Source organism: Ambystoma mexicanum, chromosome 7p, assembly GCF_040938575.1.
Source record: "Ambystoma mexicanum isolate Mex_15411 chromosome 7p, UKY_AmexF1_1, whole genome shotgun sequence".
Taxonomy (NCBI): Eukaryota; Metazoa; Chordata; class Amphibia; order Caudata; family Ambystomatidae; genus Ambystoma; species Ambystoma mexicanum.
The window spans coordinates 821,974,656-821,999,012 of NC_090939.1; the positions used below are offsets into that span (position 1 = coordinate 821,974,656).

General features: G+C 43.8%; 1 protein-coding gene across 1 annotated transcript in view; it reads right to left on the bottom strand.

The window, feature by feature from the left end:
• Positions 1-24,357, bottom strand: part of LOC138526344 (interleukin-5 receptor subunit alpha-like) — a 692,931-nt gene that overhangs the window by 255,264 nt on the left and 413,310 nt on the right. Inside the window, exons 5-6 of the mRNA XM_069636980.1 lie at positions 3,095-3,215; positions 2,832-3,013 (exon numbers count right to left, since the gene is read on the bottom strand). Coding sequence (XP_069493081.1) covers positions 2,832-3,013; positions 3,095-3,215 — 303 coding nt within the window. The remainder of the gene's footprint in view (positions 1-2,831; positions 3,014-3,094; positions 3,216-24,357) is intronic.

A 24,357-nucleotide genomic window follows, 5' to 3' on the forward strand; every position in this document is an offset into this window, starting at 1 on the left:
CACCGTTCATTCTGGGCCGCCATATTACGAGGCCTGCAGAGGGCCCCGCTCTGCACGCTTGGTCAGACCAGACGTGCAGAGCGGGACCCACTAGCAGACCAGGATGCTAACAACTGGCCCATAATTAACGGGCCCGTTGTTAGCATCCTCCCCATTCCCATTGAGCCCTATGGGGGCTCAAATGGGAATGGGGAAGTACCGGGTCTGGATACCCGCGAAAGGGAATTACCGGGCCCTCCAAGGTCGGAATGGCCCGTTAAGTCCCCTTTTGCGGGACCCAGACCAAAGTTTGGAGGTAGCCATGCCGCTAAAAACGGCATGGCTACCTCCAACCTTGTAATGAGGCCCCTTGTCAGGGATTCAGCCACAGTGCTTAACCATGTGAATTTATCTAGGACCATGACATGGTCGCACTTTGGTTTTCTCTGTGAGCAGCTGATAGTTTTCATTAGCATGTGAGGCTTGGTTATGGACTGGAAAAACATTATTTATCTCCAACTCATCCCAGCACATTAAGCTCAACACTTCCATCTCTCACATTCAGACAATAGGCTGTGGTATCAGACTTGTCACCTTACTCTTCAATTCTTACACACCCACAGTTCCTGAAATCATCAAGTGCTTGAACCCTGTATTTCAAATGCCTACCAAAGAAATATAGCTAGGAGTCTGCTCAGAACAATTAAAGGAGCACACATAACCTAGACCCCAATCACCTGCCTCAAAGCTAGCAAAGTCTGGGTACGTCTGAACCTTACAGCCCATAAAGTGGCAAACTCTCAAGACCCACACTGCTTGCCATTCCGGCCTACCTGCAAATCGCAACCTCTATCCATCACCTGTCAAAATAGTTTGGAATCTTGGTATCCAATTTGACAAAAGACTGTCTCTACAAATCTATAACAAGCAGCTCGTCAAGTCCTTTGCCTACAATCTTAACCATGTTCAGAACATCAAGCGTCTCCTTCTCAATAACGCCTGAGCTCCCCTCATCAGAGAAGCCATACAATTTAGACTTGACTATGTCATCTCCATATACATGGCCATTGTCATTGTTTCAAGTTCAATTTGTGCACCATGATCTGAAATATGTTGATATGTTGATTGCTTCAATTTCTTTGAAGTTAAGTCCAAGAGGAAACCAACTCAGTTCATGCATGCGGCCTGTGTACATGCTCTGATACAGGATAAATGGGTAAAACAGCAAATCAGCCACAACACTTTGCAGTAAAACATAGATTCTGGTTGGTAAATAGGATGGAGGATGAGAAGTGGGTACAGGGAAATGTACGTATGCCATATGGAGTTTGATAGTATAGGATATTTTTACAGCTTGGAGAGGCTTGCTTCTAGCCCACAGGCATGCTTCAAAGCCCTAGCCTTTGTCAGCGTTTACACACTTTTCACTAGTTTGCAATGTATTCCCCTCCTCCTCACCTGAATCAGGGTCCTCCTATTGTAACTCTTGTAGTCTCCTCTCCCATATACTCTTTTTTTTATAGGTGGATATGGCTTGCCACGGAATGAAGCCACCGTGGGAGTTGTTTCCAATGACCCAGTGGCCCCTTCACGGAACAGCCGGAAGAGAGGAAAAAGCCCTAAGGCACAAAAAACCCCTTGAAGGTGTAGACAGAGGAAGTTCTTCCAAGAAGAATCCGTGGAGACTGGATTAGGAGGAGAGCAGCCTCGTACGAATTCGCAGTGGTGTGTTCGCTAAGAGAGCGAAGGTAACAATAAGAAGAGGAGCGGGTGCGCAGAGTGTAGAGAAGACAAAAAGAGTAATGGTGAGTTTGTACAAGGTAAGAAAGAGGGAGAATAGAACAAGAGAGCGTGAGAGGAGCCAGGGAAAGGGGAGAGAGAAGATGCGGAAGGAGCCGAACGGCACAGAGAAGGCAGAGTGACCAGAAACAGTAGAAAGCCGCCGAAGCGGGGGAAGGAAGAAAACAAGAGAGAGCAGCATACCGTGTGCACGGAAGGGGAAAACCCTAGCGAAGCCTCCCAACAGAGTAAAAGCAGAAACGCCAAGCCAAGGGTTGCAACACACTGCCCGCCGGAAGGAGAAGGAAACAAATACCTTCCGGCTGGCAGTGCTCACACAACTAGACCGCTACATTGCACCGTTGGAAGACGTGACGGCGTTAGCAATGGCGGAGCAGACTCCAGCGATCCCACAGGCGTCTGCCCAACTGGGGCATGACAGCCTTTGCTGTGGGGAAACAAGAGAAGAGATTGTGCAAAGCACTTTAGGAAAACAAATCTGTTGGTGTCAGGCGTATAAAAGAGGGGTTACATTTAATGTGATGTCTTGGTGCCCAGGAATCATGTACTGTTAGAGTACGAAAAAATGTAGATATTTCGCTTAGAAACAGGGGACAACTCAAATTCTCTTCCTGGTGGGACCTGAGTTCTCATCATTCATAGCTTGAGTTATAGGCTTGGCTATAGGATTATAGATAAAAACAAATTTGGTGGGTGTGCTATGCATATTTGGAAGAAATCCCTTTGGGGAAATTGCGTTATTTGGGGAGAAAATTAAACTATAGATAATGAGCAGAATGGCACATGCTATACTTCCATAGGCACCTGAGGGTTATCTTCAGTACCTACTAGGCAGTAAACTAGATTTACAGATGTCACAGGGAACTTCCAGCAAGACTCAGCATAGTAATTTCTCCTTCACTAGGAGTTTCCTGAAAGGGGAGGCCTTGATTATTTGCCTGAATATGAGGAGAGACATAGCCAAGGACTCTACATTTTCTGACCACAGTTGCACTGGCAGCTCGTCGTACCTTGATATCCTCATAGTGAGAATTTCAAGCATGTTTCCTTACCTGTTTGAGAAGGCATAAAAAATTCATCAAATAGCTGGATTTGCGACAATTTGCTTGACCCTCCAACAATTAAATATGTCTTCTCATTAAAGTCTATTGTCAGATCGTGGAACTGGCAGATAATATTCCTCCCCACAGCATCCTTTATGTAGTGGTAGCAATCTTCTGTTTGTCCTCGTCGCCTGCATGTTAATAAGAGAATTCATTTGTTTATAAATCAACAACCTTTCTCTGTGTTGCTCTTATGAGGTTTTGTTCCTTACCGCAAAGAAAGGTGATATTGTGTATCGTTCGGCGCTTCATGACCAACTGTAAATGTGCAGTTCATTGATGAGGTGTTGTAGACCACACAAGAGACATTTTCAGCAGCTGACCCATTTTTCCCTAAAACAGATAATTTGTCATAAGTATGTTAATCCCAAAATGAGATTTGTCAAACATCAATTTCCTCCCAAAAAAAGATCTAGAGCATGAACCCAGTGAGTTGATAGGAAGGTGTCAATCACTGCAGATTCAAGGCAATTCTGTATAGGCTGAGACTTCTGCTGTGTACTATTACAAATCAAGTATGCACATGAGTATTTTTAGCCAGTCACTCCCTGAATCAAGAAACCTTAGTCGTGTAGGTAGCTGTTGGGTTTTGCAAGGTTTCATGGAGGGTCTGTTCAAACCTGTACGCAGATGACGATTACCCTAGCTAGATCTTCCATGATATTAGACCTTTTCCTTGAACTCATCTGTTTTCCACTGACCAAATCTCAGGAATTTTGCTCCATTGCTAAATTTCATTCCACTCACAAATTGAAAAGTAGAAAGTGCACACTAGCAAATCCAACTGTTATGTCACAAGCATAATGTTATCTCTAAACAGCGTCTTAAGCCAAGGTTCTAGCTTTAGTCCTCTCTCAGTTTGATGTGCAGAATGCACTTCTTGTTGGATGTCCTGAAACATCTTTATATCCTTCCGGTGGTTTGGTTTTGTCATTAGCCTCACCTAACGTGAGATAAATGGTCTGATCACGGTACACCGATTTGATTTCACGCCAATGTCTCCACGTTGGCTGTGGACCAAGCTTTCTCAGTTAATGACCGGACCATGCGGAATTCCTCAGCTAGGTAAAATGCAAGCTTTATCTCGGTGCTTTACACCTACATCACACCCTTTCTGCTTCTCCTCCAACAGCATCTGTTTCATTCCTGCTCATAATTGTGACTGTTGCAGATTCAGAATGTGTTATGGTTATTTCGCATTTTGTCCCGAGATATGTCCATTAGCCAGTTACATTTGTGGATTAACAGCTTCATTTTATCTAAATAAAAATAGAGGAAATAAAGTATATATAAACAGTGATGTGAAGGAGGGAAAAGGCATGAAGATGGAAAGAACAGAAAGGCTGTCACTGGTTTGGGGGTCTGGTTGTTCATAGTGAAACGTTTCACCGGTGCAAGTGCAACTTAGCACTGAATTAGCACAAAGTATTCATTCGATGCTTTGTAGAACCACAGCAATGACTTCCATAGTACTAAAATGGAAATTTATTAGCTGCAGGGCAAACATTGTCCTGGAACAAAAATGCGTTGAAAGAATACATGTTTTCCTTGGCCAGTTTTTTTTAATGAATTCATTCTGTTCAAGATTGCTCATGCAAGAGTGCAAAGTTTCGTCAACGAGGACCTGCAGTGGCAAACTAGCACTGTCCGAAATTCTGTGTGTGTTCAAACATTGTATGTGATTCAGAATTGGTGCTAATCCATAGAGGTTTGTGGTAAATAACATGCAGCGGTTTATGTGGTCCTTCTATTAATCTTAAAAAAAAAACTTAGAGAATGAATTGAAACACTTCCGCTAAAAAAAACGAAAAATTCCCAGTGCATGGGATGAAATGTGCCTAGATAGAGCTCGGCCTCATACCCAGTTTCCAGTACACGGCAAAAGTGCTGGCATTAATGTTTACCAGCACTTTTACTGGACCTTCCAACCACAACATTGCCAGTAGGGGTTAAGGATTTACCTCCAGCTAAGCGCTGGAGGTAAATCTGGCCCCTACCATAAAAAATCTGCCTTTACTACCGACACAGCCAGTAATAGAGGCAAAATCCCCCCATGGCATCCTATCGGACTCCATGGAATGGGGATTTACCGCCCACACCAGCATTTGTAATCTGCTGGTAATTCCATCAGACCAAGGGGCGGTAACAGCAATTCTGTTTGCCGGTATTGCTATCGGATTTACCGCAAGAATAGCAGCAAAATTCTAATGAGGCCCATTGTCTTTCCCACACTAAAGGAACAACAAACTGCATTCAGATTGAAGTAATGTTCCTGGGAACAATTCCAACATCAACAACCTTGTTCGTGGACAATCAAATCTGGCTCAAGTAGACTGGACAGTGTCTCCATGACAAGCCCAGTTTCCAAGCAATTTGTGGTCAAAGCATTCGTAAGGCCTCATCACATCGACTCAGTGTTTTCCTAACCATGATGTTTGTCTGTTCACCAAAAGAGCACAATAGAAAAAACTCAGTTAAATTAGGTACTCTTTTGTACCAATCAATATTCTCTGGTAAAATGGTTTAATCTAATGAACTATAACAAAAGTCCAGTCACCGATCATCAGAGTTAAAACATACATTGGAAGTGCTAATCACTATGCTTCCTTCTCCATCCAAAACTCTTTAGAACATAGAACATTTAATTAGCAATACATGACCAGCTTGACCTGTATCAAAGCTGCCTCAATATACTAGTCATGAATAAGTGATAACCTCACTATTTCTATGAAAGCTAAATATGATGAAAAAAGGGAAACATCTTTCAGACCATGAGGGAGATGTTGGGAAGCACAAGTACACAGCAGAGAATTCTGTATTTTTACCTATTGGATGCTGGTTAAAATGATTAAAGGGAAGCTATAAACTACTAACATGTGTTGCTGTGGTCTACTACCCAACCCTGGCTATTCTCGTGTGTTTCTTAATCACAACAGACTTTCACCGAAGACATTTCACCTTGACTACTGAAATTAAATGATAGTTTGATTATATTTAACTAGTGTGAAAGCCTGTGTACACGTGCCAAAGTGTGTAAAGGAAGACATTTCCAGAGTGATAGAAAACGATATTTATTTTGTTATATTAGAGAAATAGTGCTTAATCAAATTAATTTTGGTTTATATATTTTTTTAATGTATATATTTTATTAGTGTAATACTTTCATTGTCATAGAATGTTATCAGTGGGATACAGAATATATAGTAGGGTTTCATTAACACAGTAGGACCACTATATAGCAACAGCTCCCTCTAGCTGTGACAACAGGTGAAGCTATGCGAATTGGTATTGTCTCTAAATATCTTAAGGCAACAGCTCCCTCTAGTGGTGACAACAGGCGAAGCTATGTATCAGACAAACATACAGGACAAACATACCTCTGGCCTTTTATTATATTTTTAGATCGATTAGATGATACTGGAGATTATGATTATTTTAACAGCTAAAGTTGTTGGGAAGTATAATACTGCCTGAAGAGCTAATCTTGAAAAATTCAAATTTCACATGCAGACGTAAGATGGAAACAGGAAAGGTGCAGGTGGACAAATTGAGAGTATTCTCTTCAAAACATACGTAGGAGCCGGAATAGTTGATAAGGAACGCAATAAGTTTCCAATTTCTTTTGCCATTATTACCAATTCTTTTACTGCAGAAAGTGAGGGGACACCCCCGCAGCCCCCTTCAATCCTGCACCCCTCTCTATCTACCTTACCCAAACGTACCATCTGTGGTAAAAAAAAGTGCTAAAAAACTTGACAAAAATGCAGTCTGTAAAGATGCCATTCAGAAAAAGTAGGGTATACCTTTTATGGTTCCATTGCCAACTATTAAAATTGAGACTTCCTGAAAGGAAGCTGCTAAAAGTCTTAGCAATGTCTGAGTTCAGATTTCAGCTTTTAAAAGTCATAATTCTTAAAAGCAAATCTTTTTTTAAATTATGGTAGGTCCGAACCCCCATAAACACCTTTCTCTATTTCTGACTTTTAATTATCCTTCCTCTTCTTCTTTTAAAGATGTTACTTTTCACATGTACAAATTTCTCATTTGAGGCATGGTCGAGCCGAGCATGGGGCATGACGTGCTACATGGGAGCTGCTTGGGGCTGAATGTAAACAAGGCCCGATCCCCAGTCCCGGAGTAGGATAACAGGATCAGAGCCACTGGTGTGTGAGCTCATCATCACAGAGTACCTGTAGAAGGTTCCAATTTTTGACATGCCCATCCCTTTGGAGAATTTTCAGTGGATTGTCACCCAGGCAGGGCTGCTTCTCTCCAATACGGTGGCCGTATAAGGTTAGTCATGTCCCACTCTTGACTATCTTGTGGCCAACCAAGATACCAGGACTCTTCCCTCCTTCACAGGAAACTGAGAGAGGTGGAGATTCCTTGCAAAAGGTAGCAGCATCAGAGTCATCACAGAGCGTGCACCTCAGCATAGTGCGACTGTGAGGAGTACTGATTCATGGGGTAGCCAACCGTTTGGAGCAACTTCAGTGAATTGCTTTCCTGGCCAGGCCTGCCTGCCTCCAACATGTCAACCGGCGTGGGATCCTAGAATGGAGAGACTTACATAAATTGAGTCACTGCTTGTTCTCATCTTTATGCTCTTGTACAAGCACCCCTTGTGGGAACTCTTCCACCATTTATAAATGTGTTATTGTAATTAATTTCTGTTCAAAGTTAACATCTATGTTCTTCAATTAAATCCCAACATACAGAAAAAATACAGGGGCCTGAATGCTCTGTACCAGCCCACTCAGCAGGGACCCTCACAGTGTACTGGACTGGGGGAAAGTCTTAAACTTTCCAGATGCCCCATCTGATGTTCATATGGGAGCGCCTCCTAATACACCTAGGCCAGCTACTTTGGTGAAGATTCTCACACATTCCATAGGGGAGATATTATGGCTCTGATAGAGCAGCAAGATATGACAAGAAAGCCTGAGGTCATAATGGAAGTGCAAGTCAATGCAAGCACGGAGGTTGAAGACAACCCACTGGCTTTGGCCACATAGGAGGACATCATGCTGATGTTAGTAAAAATTAAGAAGGAAAAATATATACAGGTATAACAGAATTTTCTCACAGAATCAGGCCAATTTCCTCCAGCAATCGCACCAGAGCTAATGATTTCTTCAAGTTGAGGGGAATGGCTGGCAGCGTTTTATCTATCATAGCGTATGGGACTAGATTAAAGTGTTCTCCTATGAGAACCTCGCCTTTTGCAAAGGAAGATCGCATTGGGTGAAGGTGAGACAAGAAATTGTGTTGGTTTTCTTTGGGTAAGCATAATGGAATCACTGTCAACAGGTGGGCAAATAGCGTTCAAGGGTGTCTCCTTAGAAAATAGAATAGCCACTCCCTTAATTTTGGTGGGTGCCGAGGTGAAGAATTGCTTTGGGTAATATCTATTATATAGCCTACGCTCATCCCGCGAGAGAAGATGGTTCCCTTGTTACATTATTATGTCAGGTTCCAGGGTGTGTAGCCTTTTAATTACAGATTTATTCTTTACTAGGGAATTCAGGCTGTGAACGTAGAGAGTCAAAATTGAGAAGTGGATCAGTGTGTTTGAAATATTAAGTGTGATTTAGGGCAGAACTGTGCTGTGACATGACGTGTCCAGTAACAACTAACCCATTTGTGTATGGTCAAAAGAAATAACTGAATAGCTTGCATGACATATCCTGTAGTACCTGTTAGCAGCTATTTTCTCTCTCTGTGCAATCTATGAACTCCAGAACTGGACTATGTGGGTTGGTGGATAAACTCAAGCTGGCCTGATGAATTTGGAATTTGGAATTGCACATGGCTTCCGTGACAACCCATGCAATTCTACGAACCAAGCAGTCCTACTAAAGTAGAGGCAATGGAGCTATTAAACTCCTTTGCTTAGACACAAACAAGGCCTTTGGCAGGGTGAACTTGACCTTTGGAAGCCTTGTCTGCAGGCTATCTGTCTCGCCTACCTTCTCTCTTACTCCCACTACCATCTACAGGCACCCGGACCAACCTCCCTTTTCCTCTCAGAATGGGCAGACCTGTCTTCCTCCCTTCTTGCCTCCTCCCCCAAACTTATCTTCCTCGGGGATTTTAATATCCATCTTGACTCTTTAAATGTGCCTACTGTTCTCCTTTGCGCCCTCTGTCACTCTCTTTGCAACACTATCCATCCCTCTGGCCAAACCCACACTGCCGGACACACCTAGGATGCTCCCAATAAAACAGACATTCCACTCTCCAACCCTCTTACTACCCCTCTCTACTGGTCTGATCACTCTCTCCTCTCTTCCCACCTTGACCTACCCTGACCCCTAATGACGCCTCTACCCGCACTGTCAGTCTCATTCTCCGTCATTCGACCGATGAGGCATGTGTTAGTCACTGCATTTGCCTCTTCCTGTTCTAGCTAACCTCCATCTCTCTATTTCGAACACCCTGGACATCCTTACCCTCATCATGAGGATCCGCATGAAGCCTGCCTTCAAATGCAACTCTTGGTATGACTTTGACTTGGCAGCTCTGAAACGCAAGTGCAAAGCTGCAGAGAGGAAGTGGCAGGCATCTAGCTCATCCGCTGACAAACTGGCCTGCCGCCTATTCCAAACACAATATCGTCTTGCCAGCTGCTCCAAGAAGAGAGCTCATGTCCAAGCTCACATTTCTGGAGCCACCAATAACACAGCTGAACTTTTTAAAATCTGCAAGGAACTTTCCAATTCTACTGAAGTCTCCTCCTTTCCTCCTCCCTCCCAGGCCCTCTGCACTGTCCAGCTACTTCTCAAAACCTCTGGACATCCTGTCCTCTCTGTAATCTGCGCCCCCGTCATTCTGCCCCTTGTCTTTCCTCTCTTGGCCCCCTTCTGCCCCCATACTCTCCTCCTTCTCTGCCATTGCACCCGATGAGATTTCTGGAGTTGTCCGCTCTATGAAAGTCTCCTCTAAACAGGTGCCCCCCTGCTCTTCCAGAACCATTATGGACAACATTGTCTCTCTCGGGCCAGCCTTGGCTGACCTCTGCAACTACTCCTTTGCCACTGGCGCCTTCCCACAACCCCTTAAGCACTCTCTTGTGCATCCTCTCCTAAAAAAGCTGTCTGCTGGAACGTAATGCCCGGCTATCACCCTATTTTTTTGATGAACTCATGGAGAAGGTGGTCATCTCCCAACTGACCTTCCACACCGGAATGGCTGGCTGTCTCCATGATCACCAGTCCAGTTTCAGGGCATTGAGAGGCACAGAAACTGCTCTAATGAACACCCGTGAAGACTACTCTAATATGGACTCAAACACTGCCTCTGTTTTAAGCCTCCTCGATCTTTCTTCTGCCTTTGACACAGTCAACCACTCCATCCTCATAAACCGTCTCCATGATACCCTAATCATCACAGACAGGGCTCTGGCTTGGCCGACCTCCTTCCTTTCAAACAGGCCATCCAAGTCCAAATGGTTCCTTTTCTCTCCTCCCCCTCACTCTCTACCTGTGGCGTCCCTCAGGGCTCTATTCTATCACAATGGCTCTTCAACATCTGCCTGGCCCCTCTGGCCTACCTGATCTCTACCTTCTCCCCTCATTTCCAGTGTTATGCAGATGACACATAGCACTCTTTGGTTTGGGTATGTTTGCCCATGTGCAAATTGCCCGCACCGAAAAACATTTGCACGCATACCCGATTAGAACGTATGTGTATTTTTATGCATGTATAACAATTATTTATGTTGATGTGTTTGAAATTGTGTGTGGGCAAAAAATGAAAGAGTTTTCCCGCAAACAATTTCAAACACATAAACATAAATAGGTACAATTATATAACACACATGAATTATTATTTCTATTTGTGTCCCCGCCTCCATTGTTAAGGATGCGGGGGACACCTTTGCAACCCCCTTTTGATCTACTTACATGAACATGTGGAGCGGGGGACACCCCCGTAACCCCTGCACCACATGTTCAGGTAAGTGGTATTAGCCTATTTGACCCAAAACGAAAAAGGTTCATTTGGACCAGATACAAAATAAAGGTCAATTTGGTCTATTAAAAAAAGGTAAATTTGGTCATTAGGTCAAATATTTTAGGTCAAATAGGCTAATACTCTCTCTTTCAAGCTGCCATCCTCTACTGCCTCCCCATTCTCCCTCATAGCTGACTGCCATGCAGGCATGGTGCTCTGCCAATGATCTCTGTCCTAATGCCAGTAAGACAGAGATCCTTCTAATGGGGATGCCTGCTCCTTGTCCCCCCCCCACTCTCTGGCCAGCCTCGTTGGGTCCCCTCCCCTCACCCACTTGGGAGGCAAAAACCTTGATATCATCTTTGACTCCTCTCCCTCTTTATCTGCTCACATCACAGACCTGGCCAAGAAGTCCAACTTTCAGCTCCACCTCCTCAGGGGTATTCTACCTTTCCTCATCTTCCCCTAGAAGCTCAACGTCTCCAGAGCCCTGGTTCTCTCTAGGCTGGACTACTGCAACATCCTCTTCCTCAATCTGTCTCTTTCCTCCCTTTGCCCCCTTCAACTAATCCAGAATAGGACTGTGAGACTTATCCTTGGAGTCAAGCTAAGGGACTGAATCTCTCCAGCCCTAAAATCTCTACACTGGCTCCCGGTGACCGCAAGGATCAAATTCAAGACCTGTTGCATCATCAACAAGGCTGTCTGGGGCTGGGGAGCGCTCTACATCCAGCTTTCCCGCCCTAAATACCTCACAGGCAGAGTCCTCCTGTTCTCTGGGAACAACTCTCTGACGGTCAAACATACCTCCAAGCAGTGCGTGGAAGGTAGATCCCTTGGCTCAGCTGGTTCTTCCTTTTGGAACAGCCTCCCTGCCCCCCTCAGACTTGTGCCGGATCTTCTTAAGTTTCGGGAACTTCTCAAGACTTTCCTTTTCTCTTCTTCATTCCCTCTCCCCCTCTCGTGAAAACATTCCCTCTACCACTGCGGCTAGGGCCTGGTCCCTGGTCCCTTCAGAGTCATAGAGGGGCCAGACCACCCCTACCTGTCTGCCCAGATCCCTTGCCAGCACTTGCCCTTGGGCTCCCTATCCCGTATTAGCCCAACCTAGTCCTCCCTGTCCACCACACTCATCCTCCCTTCCCCCTCCTTTTACCCTGGCACTTGCCGTCTTGGCCCACCAGCACTTGCCCACCCCCTCCCTCTGAGCACCCCACTCTCGTACTCCTGCACTTCTCCCTCTACCACCTCTGCCCCTGTACTTACCACTGTGTCATGCACATGCACAGTAGGATTGTCACAAGGCCAATATATACATTTTTGTTGTTCTACTTTTGTTGTTCCCATGTTCCACCCAACCCCAACTTGTCTTGTGGCACCTGGAAACACTTGTGTATTGGCACCATACAAATGCCCAAGAAAGGGCCTCCATACCTCCAAGTGAGCATCCCATAACTCTCATACTACCCGACTATGCCTTGAACCGTAGTGTACCTTGTTTTTGGTTGAGGATTGTTTTACTTCTTTTTTTTTATTGTACAAAATGATTTATTACAAACCTTATACATGTTACTCAAAAAATTCATAGAATCATAACAATTCAAATCATTAAAAATACAAATTCATAAAATGTGTATATAAATTCATAGATTTACAGTTCATAACATCTCACTAAAATAGCACTATCTTTTGTATGTTCTTGCATTCATCATTCATCAGTCTTTTGTTGTTCTATCAATCGACAATGTTGCTCATTTTCAAGAAATTGACCACTCTAATTACTAAGAAAGAAGTTGAACCTTGCAAAAGGTATCTCCAGAAAGTTGCTGAATTCAATGAGTCAATCGAATAAACAAATTTTGAAAAGAGATCTTTTCTTATCGGCTGGAGTACCTCACACTCAATCAGTGAGTGCTTAAGAGTTTCTACTTCTACACCACAGTGTCTACATACAGCAGTTTCCTGGATTTTCCATATAAATTGAATTTCCCCAGTTAGGAGGATGTTAAGGCAAAACCTTAAAAAGGTGTCTCTACACCGACTATCCAGCGACTGCTCTAGGTATTTCAGTAATATTGCTTTCTTTTTACATTCATGTGATATTTCTCTACTCAAGCTATACTGATCCCTTCTATCAAATGTGTTAATCCAATCTATTTCTATTATTTTCTTTTTGGCTTTCTCTGGATTGTCACACACTGAGTCTATCTGCACTACAAACTGCACCAATATGTTCCCAGACTTTAGCTTGAATTCGGCAAATTACCCTCCCTCATTTTGGTGTTGATTTTCGCCTAATAGGATATTATAGATCGAAACTGTTCTGCCTACCCGTGTCTTACGGTATAGAAAAATAAACTTCAATTGTGCAATAGACACAATGGAATTCAATCCCAATTCATAACGAATTAGTGTAATGGGAACACAGTTTCCTAGATGCAAAGCTTTCCTCCATATCAGTCCTTCAAGTTTCTCAAGTTCCAGATCCTCCACCCTGGTGTAAATGTCTAAGCCATACAACAGGATGGGGATAGCTTTAGTAGAGTAGAAGTGTATGAGTGGCCTGATTGAAAAGCAACAGTATTTGCTAGCCATATATGTAATTTGTGCTGCTAGTTGTCTAGCCTTTGCCCGTATGTCCTCTCTATATAACTTGATTTCTGAAGGTCTTACTAACAGAAAGCCTAGATAATTGACATTTTTCACAGTCGGAATTTGTTGGCCATTCATAGTGCATCAACATTTGTTAGGTTTATACCTATCTCCTTTGAAACTCAGGAGGCAAGACTTCTTGAGATTAATTGTTAGTTTGTTCATTTAGCTTACTCTTCAAATTTCGCTAAGAAACGCTGCAACCCTGTCTGGGCTTTATCTAGAATGAGTATGTCATCTGCATAGGTGACGCAGAAGCATCGCTCTTTACTTAATTCCGAGGATATAAATGCTGCTCCACCCAAAAAGTCCCACAGGTCAGCCAGATACAAGTTGAAAAGGCAAGCTGGCAACACACATCCTTGTCTTAAGGCACAGTGGGCCTCATTACGACCCAGGCGTTAAGGGTTAACGCCGTCGTTAACCCTTAACGCCTATTCTGATTTTAACGGCTGCTTTTAGCAGCCGTTAAAATCCATGGCGCTAACCTGCCATGATGCTAATTACGCCACCGTAATTTACAGTGGCGTAATTAGCGCCTTCCCCACTCCCATTATGCCCTATGGGGCAAAAATGGGAATGGGGAAGGGAAAATGGGAAATGGGGATTTACCGCCCCGCTCACCTTGGAATGGGGCGGTAAATCCGCCATCCACCATGGTGTAAACGTAGTTTACACCATGGTGGTAAAGTTGGCGCAATTAGCGCCTGGGTTGTAATGACCCCCAGTATGTTTTTTATTGGAATTGATACATCACCTGGTAGCACAATCTTACTTTAATCATTGTGCTTTTGTGTAGATGAATAAGCATGTCAAGAATGTGTGTTGGAATTCCCCAATCTGCAAGCTTTCTCCACAACCTTGTTCTATCAATGGAGTCAAAAGCCAAGCTAAAATCTATACTGCCCATGTACAGCGGATCCCATCCTACCCTGCATACCTGATTGATTAGGGATTGGATGAGGAGACCGCTCGTATCAGTCCCTGTTCCACGCCTAAATCTCGTCGGACATTTTGATAGAACATTTTGGTCTTTAGACCACTCTTCTATTTCTTTGAGAAGGCATCTGGCAAAGCTCTTACTCTCAATTTTCATCAATGCTATGGGTCAGTAATGTATAGGTTTCCCTTTTGAACATAGGGACTATCATTGATAGAGACCCCGTAGTTGGAATATTTTAATTTGCATGTTAGAGAATAAAGTATGAAGTATTTTTTCCCATGCCGTCGGTTCTTGTTTTAATATAAGGTTCCACAGACCACTTAGCCTTGGTGCACAGGAATTAGATCCAGTTCTTATGATGTTTTCGAGAGTCTCTAATGAGACATCTAGGGCCCATTTTATTTTATGTTGTTCAATGTGTTCCACGTGAGTTGCGGCTATGCAACTCAGAGTAGAGTCTAACCCAAATCTCCTTAAAAATTGAGTTATGTATTACTTGCTCGTGCTTTACATTGTTTTGGTTTATTAGTGTCCAGAAATGTTTCATATTTTTGGTCAATAGTGTTTTGAGAATTAATTCGCTGTCTTTCTCTAGAAGGAGGTATCCATTACTTTTCATACAATTTTTGAATATCACTTTAGCTTTTTTAATTTTGACGGTTTTTAATTGATTTTGTGGTAATGGAGTTTTTTATTTCTCTTATATGTTTCCTCATTTCTCTTTTTAGTTTTGGATCTCTTCTACATACCCATGTGGCTGATTTGATTGTATACCTTGCCTCTTAGACTGGGCACATAATGCCATTTTCCCTGCTACAAACATTGCGAAGGTCTCTTCGTGTAATTCCATAATTTTTGTCTCAAGTGTAGTTGTGGAGCAATAATCTCTTATTACAATATTAATTTGCTCTATGCCTTTCAGGCGCCAGCCTAGTCTGTTTTATTTATGTTCAGAGCCATGTTTTTACAGTTGGTGGAGGATGGTATGGCAATGCTAAAGTTTAGTTGGAGTATTAGTTTATCGTGGTCACTTTCTGGGCTGGTTAGTACTTCTAACCTTTTTACTGCTCGGGCTACTCGCTCTGAGTCAATGGCATAGACTAACCAGGACTGGAGGTCTCGACCATGCCATGTGGGTTTGCCCGGTAAATCGCCTAATATGTTCCCATTCAAAATCATCATTCCCCAACTTTTGCAATGCTCTCTCCATCTTGTGCCTTGCATGTTCTGTGACAATGCGCATGGAGAGTCACTTCTCCACTCCCCTCCCAGTTGGCAGGTATGGGGCAAACAGTAGGAATTAAAATCACCAACCGTTAGAACGTCCGTGTTTGGGCTTTCCATTTTATATATTCCCATGATGCCATCTAGTGAAGACATCATTGTCTCAATGTCACAATGTATATTACTATTGAAAAAAGAGGGCTCCTGGTTGCAACCCTACTTGACTACTTGTCTTCCAGTCTCAGTGTTTAAAAACGCACACCGTTTTATGATTGTACAGTGCAGCACTATGTATTGTTTTGTATGTATATCATTGTGACCCCAGTCATTTCTTTCTGACAGGAGGATATGTATTGTTTTTCTGTATGAACCACATTCCAATGCAGTCACCTTGGGGTAATACTACCTGAATCATTTGGTGTTCTATGCTAGTAATTATCGCGTTTCCTGTGTTTTGTCTATTGTAGATACATGTCAATTCGTAACTCATGTAAAAAACTTTGAGTTGAGACTTTTTGTCCAAATGTGTTAATTCACCTTATGGAGTGGATGGGTTGGTTCCATTGACCCTGTTAATTTTTGTTTGATTAACAATGTATATTAAGCCAGTACATGTGTATTAATAGCAATTGCTTACACATCTGATTGTATTGTAAATTCACTAGCATCGCTAGTATACCTCTCTGACCAATGGGAATTCTAGTTCCAGTGATGCCTATTCCCTGTTTAAAGAATAAACATAGACCAACTGATGGCCAACCTACAAAGGGTATCACTGCCATTTGTTGGAAATATGTGTATCCATCCCACAGTAGGTCATCCATTGTGCAAGTTTCCTGGATGCATACTATGGAGAAGTCTTTCAGCTGATCTGTTATCAGCGTATTAGTAGTCAATTTAGCAAAGCCTCTAATGTTCCATGACACAAGTGAGAGGGTTGTCTGCAGTCTCTTGGGAACTTGGTCAATTAGGCTACCACGCTTGATTCTCCCACTCCCAGCTCTCAGCCTTTGTTCTAACCTCTCCCTCCTTCCTCCCTTTCAATCTGGCTTCCGACCTAAACACTCCCCTTAAACTGCTCTCACTTATGTTCTCAACTCCGTCTTCTCTGCTCGATAATGTAAGCAATCCTCTGTTCTCATCCTCTTCGCCCTCTCTGGCTGCCTTCGATACTATCGATCACCACTTACTTCTCAACACTCTTTCTTCCTTTGGTTTCAAAGGCTCTGTTCTCAACTGGGTCTCCTCCTACCTCTCCTCCCGCTCTTTTGCTGTCTCCTGGGGCAGGTGTACTTCATACACTTTCCCCTTGGATTACGGCGTAACCCAAGGTTCGGTTCTTGGCCCTTTCCTATTTTCTCTTTACACCTCTCTTCTTGCCCCCATCATCTCTTCCTTCGGTATCTCTCATCATTTCTATGCTGATGACACCCAACTCTTCCTTTCCTTCGCTTCCTTCTCTGATGACCTTCACCTTAAACTCTCTTCCTGTCTTACTGCCATTAAAAATTGGATGTCATCTTGCTTATTTTCCCTCAACACTGATAAGACTGAAATCTTATTCTTTCCCTCCAACACTCTCCCCCCTCCCTCTCCTCCACCTTTTATCCACTTTTCCCCATCTAATCTCCCTATCTCTTCCCACGCTCGCAACCTAGGCATTCACTTTGACTCCTCCCACTCCTTTTCCCGCCACATTTCTCTTACCTCTCATGCTTGTCGCTACCACCTCTTCAACATTCATAAAATCTGCTCATCTCTCACCTTCCATGCCACTAAACTTTTAATCTCCTCCCTCATGTTCTCTCGCCTCTTCTATTGCTCCTCTATCGTCTTTGGACTCCCTGCATCTCACCTTGCCCCCCTCAAATCCCTCTACCACTCGGCCATCCGTACTCTATGTCTCCTTGCTCCTCACGACTCCATTTCCTCCTCACTTTCTTACCTTGGTTGGCTTCCCTTTCAGTCCCAACTTAAATTTTATTTCCTCTGTCTCATCTTTAAATCTCTTCATGACCTCGCCCCCTTATCTCTCTTCTCTCCTTTCTTTCTACATCCCTTCCCGCTCCCTTCGATCCTATGATCTCTTCCTTCTCACCGTCATCTCTTCCTCATGTGCCTCTTCCCGTTTCCACTCCTTTCAGCTCCTATCCCCCCTGAACTGGCACTCCCTCCCTCTCTCTATCCGCTACATCACCACCTTTTCCTCCTTCCGTACTTCCTTGAAATCTCTCCTTCTACATCCCCCGACCTGATACCCTTACCCCCTCTCACATCTCTCTCTCCTCCCTCACATCTTCCCCTACTCACCTTCCCTACCCGTGCCTTTCCCTTATCCTTACCTCTTCCTCATTACATCCTCACCCTAATGCCCTTTCTGTCTCCCTCCTACCTTCCCTTTCTCATGCCCCTCCTTCCCTTACTTACCCTCACAGGTTACTACTGTTTTATTGGTTTGATTCATGTCTTGTAAATTGCTTCCACTGTTATATTTTTCTATGTAACTTGTTATAACGTAAAGCGGTTTGGATTAAAGCGCTATATAAACACAATAAATACAAATACAAATCTGGCCAAGTGCCTCGATTACTCTTGTCCAGTCAATGGGCCTCATTCCGAGATTGGAGGTAGTCATGGCGCTATTTGCGCCTAGACTGCCTCCAATAACGGTACCAGCACCGGTCTCATTCAATGGGGACTTACCGGTGTAGTCCGACCTTTGCAGGACCGGTAAGTCCCCATTGAAAAAAACATTCCCATTCCCATTTGAGCCCCCAGAGGGCTCAATGGGAATGGGGAAGTAGCTAATAACGGTACCGCAATTTGCCATACCGTTATTAGCTCTGAAGTCCCTTAACAGATCCCGTCCATAACGCCTGGTCAGACCAGGCGTTAAAGGAGGGACCCGCTAAGGGAACTCGTAGTAGGGCATTAAGGGATTACCAGCACCGGTATCCTTACCAGTGCCCGGTATCCCTTACCGCCCTACTCGTAATGAGGCCCAATACGTTCAGATTCCTACATTATTGCTCTTTCTTTAAATGTACCTTCATTTCTTTAAATACTCCACCTGATGTTTCCCATTTTTGAATCCTCACCGTATCAATTTGGGCTACCACAAATCCTTGATTCAGCAACCTTTCCATGTTAGAAATCACTAGTTTCATACCAAGCTCGAGTTGAAAAACACCACTGAACAATTGAAATCTTTCTTGTCCGGGAATTAGATTCCCTCTATATCTCTTGTGGAAATCATTCTTAGTCTTCGGATCTGGACTAGTAAAAGTAGAAAGTTTCCTCTGTTTAAACATACACTTTTGGTCCTCCCAAATGTATTTGTAAACATTAATTGGAGGCACTTTTTTCAGGGGGTCTGATTGATACCTGTTTGTCTAGAATTTGGAGCTTTTGGGTAGTTATATTTACCTGTCTCCTTTCTCTGCTGTTCTAGTTCTTCCTGTGTGCAACCGCTGCTGTAATGCCCACACACTTAATTGAGGACTCTTTGGGATGATAGTCTCATGTGGTTTGTACTTTTGACTTAGAAAGTCGCCTACATTTGTGGATCTGTTTGTATTGAGCATACTTTGCTTTAGAGATTTCCATTCTATTTTTCCTGCACAGTTTTGTCTATTTAGTGGGTTATTTCTCATAAAGCAGCGATTCGCTTCTAGTTCGATCAAACAATCTATTTTGATTACATTCTGGCGGCCTTTCCCTGGTCGTATGCCTACTTTCTCTTCTCTTGTGTTCCACTCTTCAATCTCTTTCATCTCGCTCTCTCTGATTTTCTCTATACACAGGTTCAACTCTCATCCTCACATTGTGAGGCAGTTTCGTTTGTTCATCCACTTCTTTCCTTCTCACACTTTTATCTGTCATTCTCTCAACATGACTTTCATGCCATTGCTCATCTGTCAATTTACTATATATGTATCTGTATTTTTGGGAATATCGTAATTTTCATTCTCATTATAATTTTTTTTCTTCTGATTCATTTCATTCCGTCCTTGTGGGAATTCCACCTTCAATAATGTTTTGTGTACAATGGGGGAATAATGCTTTGGTCCATTCAGGAAAACGAAAAGGTGATGGCTGGAAGGTTTTGAATAATTCATAACCACGGGCATAGCTCTGGGCAACTGTCCAGACCATTGTTTTTCAGCCTGCCAAGCCATTACAGAAGTCGAAAAACCATATGCAAATCAGGCTTGGTCCTACCCCAAAAGGGGCAGTCCAGCCGGAACTGCTAGGTCGCATCACTTGTGCACGAGACCACAAGCATCCCCAGACATGTTTCATTCAGGCCCAAAAGATCTAGCCCAGTTTGAATTGAGACAGATGTAGTCATAGGGCCTCATTACACGGAAGGCGGTAATGGTTAACGGCCACCGTTAATGGTAACGGTGACCGTTAACCATTACCGCCTTACTACGAGGTCCCTTAGCGGGTTGGTGCTTTAACGCCTGCTTTCTGCAGGCGTTAAAAACCAACCCGCTAAGGGACCTTGGTGCTAATTACGCCACCGCAAAATTGCGGTGCCGTAATTAGCTTCTTCCCCATTATGCCCTATGGGGCAAAAATGGGGAAGGGCAATGGTGGAAGGGGGAATTACCGCCCCGCCAACCGTGGAATAGGGCGGTAATTCCCCTTTCCACCAAGGCGGTGCCGGTAATTTACCGGCATGGTCCAGGGTGCTAATAGCACCCTGGATTACCGCCTTCCGTGTAATGAGGCCCATAGTTGCTCTGATGTTATCAGTCAGTGATTGTATATCTATCCCATCTCTATTTTCAGATTGTCCCAACTTGATGCTTTCATTCAGCACAGGTCAGCACTGGTAGCATTCTCTTTTTCCTGTGAAAGTGCCTTTGGAATAGATTTTCTAACACTATCATGCTCTGACAATGCAATATCTCTAATCGGTTGCTTGTCTAGTTTTTTGACCACGTTTACAAATTTGCTTCCATCCGGCCGATGTTCTTTTGTGGTCCCCTTGAATGCCACTAAAGACAGTTTCCGAAAGAAGGTTCGAGTCAAGGCATTCTTTGTTTTGCTGGTTTTTACGTTTTGGAATTTCTTTGGGCCTCCGCCCCCATTTAGAAATCCTTTGTTCTTTTTATCTGATGTTTTAGAAGGATTGCATTCTGCGGATTGAAGTACAATCTTATTTGGTTCAATATTTCACTGATTGACATTTGTCGGAATGGATCGTTCAGATTTACAGCTGACTTCTAATTCCATGTCATTTCGGAGGGGGTAAGGGAGTTGGTTTTTTTGTTGATACCCAAACACAGGATCCTTCACCTGTTTCTTGACTGGTGCCATGGAGGGGGTATTGCAGCATAGTCAACTCATCCACTCTCGCACTAATATGTGAAAGCCCAATGGAATGTACACGTACCTCATCCCGGATATTATCATACAAAGTAACGAATTAACTTAGTACAATATTTAGAGCTGAGAGCGTTGGTGATGTCAATTTGATTTGTTCATCCACTTCCCTAAGGGTATGGTGCATGTTACTGGAGTCTTCTCTTTCTGTATTACGTTCATCCTGTTGCCTTCTGGCTATCCCTCCTCTATTTTCGATGAAGTCAATGAGATCTGATGGAGAGCCTTGCATTGATGGATCAAATGGAGAATCTTGGATTGATGGGTCACAGCTTTGATTCACTATCGTTATTCCACAACTTCTGGGTAATTCGGATGGTAATGATTACATGTGTTCAATTAGACTTAAGTTATGCACTTCATTCATGTGTGTTCTATCGGTGCGGGCTGTAGTTTTCATCCCCATTAATTTTTTTTTCGACTGGAAATATATTAAAAAAGTCCCTAATATTCTTTCCAGAAATGGGCCCTGGAAGTGAATGCGGTGAAGAGCTATGCGTCCGACCCCTTCCTACGGACTTCAATAAACCTCGCTTAAATTTAGGACGCGCTTCAAGATGTTCATTTTCTGGTTGGAATGTTGTAGTTATTCCTAGTGAGTTGGATGGCGCTGCTGGGGGTACTGCCTGCATATGACCAATGCATGGAGTGTTTGCTAGATCAGCAGGTAAGTCAGCAGTAACATTATTTTTCTCTGATTTTTTGTACGCCTCTCTAGTCACTTGTGAGTCCATGGCTGCCTGTCTTTCTGTTTGCTGTGGTGTTTGTTCACCTGGCCCACCTACTTGACTCCACAATCCCATATGAGCTACCATTCTCGGTAGAACGTCTGCCAATGGGTATTTCAAGCAAAGTGGCGTATGGAAATCAGCAAAGAAAGGGGCAACTGTTTTCTGAAGTACCTTTTGAAAGGCAAGTAGTAATTATGGATGCTAGTGTATGGTTTTTATATGTTTTGTGCTTGCCGGGTGTAAATGTGGATGTGTGGTTGCGTGACTGAATTAGTACAGTTTTTCCTCACACCTGCTGTTTCGAGGGTTCAAAGGGCACAGACCTGCAGTCACCATCGTGGTGAGCCGGGACGACGCTTCCTGTTTTTCCTTGACTGATTAATGAGTAAGAGTATCTCTTACTTGGTGTACGGCATTTGCTCAATCGCAAGTTATGCAAGGGAACATTTCTCAATGTCAGAGGCTCAAAGGGCCTAGCCCCACAGTCACCTATGGAAACAGTGTTTACTTGCACTGTGTGTAGCATAGATAGATTCTCGGTCACCTAGTGATCTAAGTCACTCTTTCCACAGTACGTCGAACTCACACAAGCCACAATGAACCACTCACCCAGCTACTGTAGCGCGTGGTATGATCGCTCTGTAGTGCTACTTAACAATCCTCCTGAATGTGCCTTCTTGGGCTCCTGGACACCACAAACACCAGGCGAACTCTGACTCATTCTACGACTCTCCGCATTCGGGCTGAGTATAAGTTGTTAAAGCTCTGCCTCCCCCTGAAAGCAACTGAAGAAACACAGCAATACTGTGCCAGCTGAGGTGTAGAGCAGAGTGTAGAACACCAGGAACACTCTAACCCGCTCCGTGATGCTCCATGTTCGGGGTGAGTATATGTTGTTAAAGCTCCGCCCCCGGGAAGCAACTGAACAGAAGAAACTATGCAATACCGTGCCAGCTGAGGTGTAGAGCAGAGTGTAGAACACCAGCAACACTCTGACTCGCTCCGTGATACTCCACGTTCGGGGTGAGTATATGTTGTTAAAGCTCTGCCTTCCCCTGGAAGCAACTGAAGAAACACAGCAATACCGTGCCAGCTGAGGTGTAGAGCAGAGTGTAGAACACCAGGAACACTCTAAACCGCTCCGTGATGCTCAGCGTTCGGGGTGAGTATACGTTGTTAAAGCTCCGCCCCCGGGAAGCAACTGAACAGAAGAAACTCTGCAATACCGTGCCAATCTGAGGTGTAGAGCAGAGTGTAGAACACCAGCAACACTCTGACTCGCTCCGTGATACTCTGCGTTCGGGGTGAGTATACGTTGTTAAAGCTCTGCCTTCCCCTGGAAGCAAATGAAGAAACACAGCAATACCGTGCCAGCTGAGGTGTAGAGCAGAGTGTAGAACACCAGGAACACTCTAACCCGCTCCGTGATGCTCCGCGTTCGGGGTGAGTATACGTTGTTAAAGCTCCACCTCCGGGAAGCAACTGAACTGAAGAAACTCTGCAATACCGTGCCAGCTGCGGTGTAGAGCAGAGTGTAGAACACCAGGAACACTCTAACCCGCTCTGTGATGCTCCGCGTTCGGGGTGAGTATACGTTGTTAAAGCTCCACCTCCGGGAAGCAACTGAACTGAAGAAACTCTGCAATACCGTGCCAGCTGCGGTGTAGAGCAGAGTGTAGAACACCAGGAACACTCTGACTCACTGACTTTACTTCAATATGACCATATTTTCGCATTTTAAGTACATTTTCTAACTGTATTTTATTAATTTTGTGTTTACAGGAAAATAACTGGATCCCCGAACAGCATATTACTTGTCTGTAATTGTAAAACAGGTAAAATATATACCACTTCTTTGTAAATGCATTAAAAATAATGTTCAGTGTTCATGTTGCTACATTCTTACACCGAATAATTTACTTAACGTGCAGGCCTTAAACAATCTTTAAAATCCTGTTAATTCGGCAGGCCAAGCAACTTTTGTTATCTGTACGACTCAAGAGAAATGAACTTGACCCATGAACGTGATGGCATAATATTTTTTTATTGAAATCATTGGTTGCACACGAAGCAACATTACCAGCAATGTTAATGCACATTTTCAATATTATCGTACTCCTGGGCCCTCATTACGATACTGGCACTAAACCATGGCGCTATTAGCACCATGGTTGGTGCCGGTATCGTAACGAGTCCGCCAATGTTCAATGGGGAATTACCACCCCATTCCAAGGTTGGCGGGGCAGTAATTCCCCATTGAACATTGGCCCTTCCCCATTCCCATTTTTGCCCCATAGGTCTCAATGTGACTGGGGAAGGCGCCAAGTACGGTACTGCAAATTGCGGTACCGTACTTAGCACCAAGGTCCCTTTGCAGGTCCCTACTTTAACGGCTGGTCTAGACCAGCCGTTCAGGTAGGGTCACGCAAACGGACCTCGTAGTAAGGCGCTAATGGGTTAACGGCGCCGCAGCCTTTTACGGTGCCGTTAACCCATTAGCGCCAGGGTCGTAATGAGGCCCCTGGACACATTGAAACTCAATTTCCACTAGATCACTAAGAATTCAAGATCCCTTACA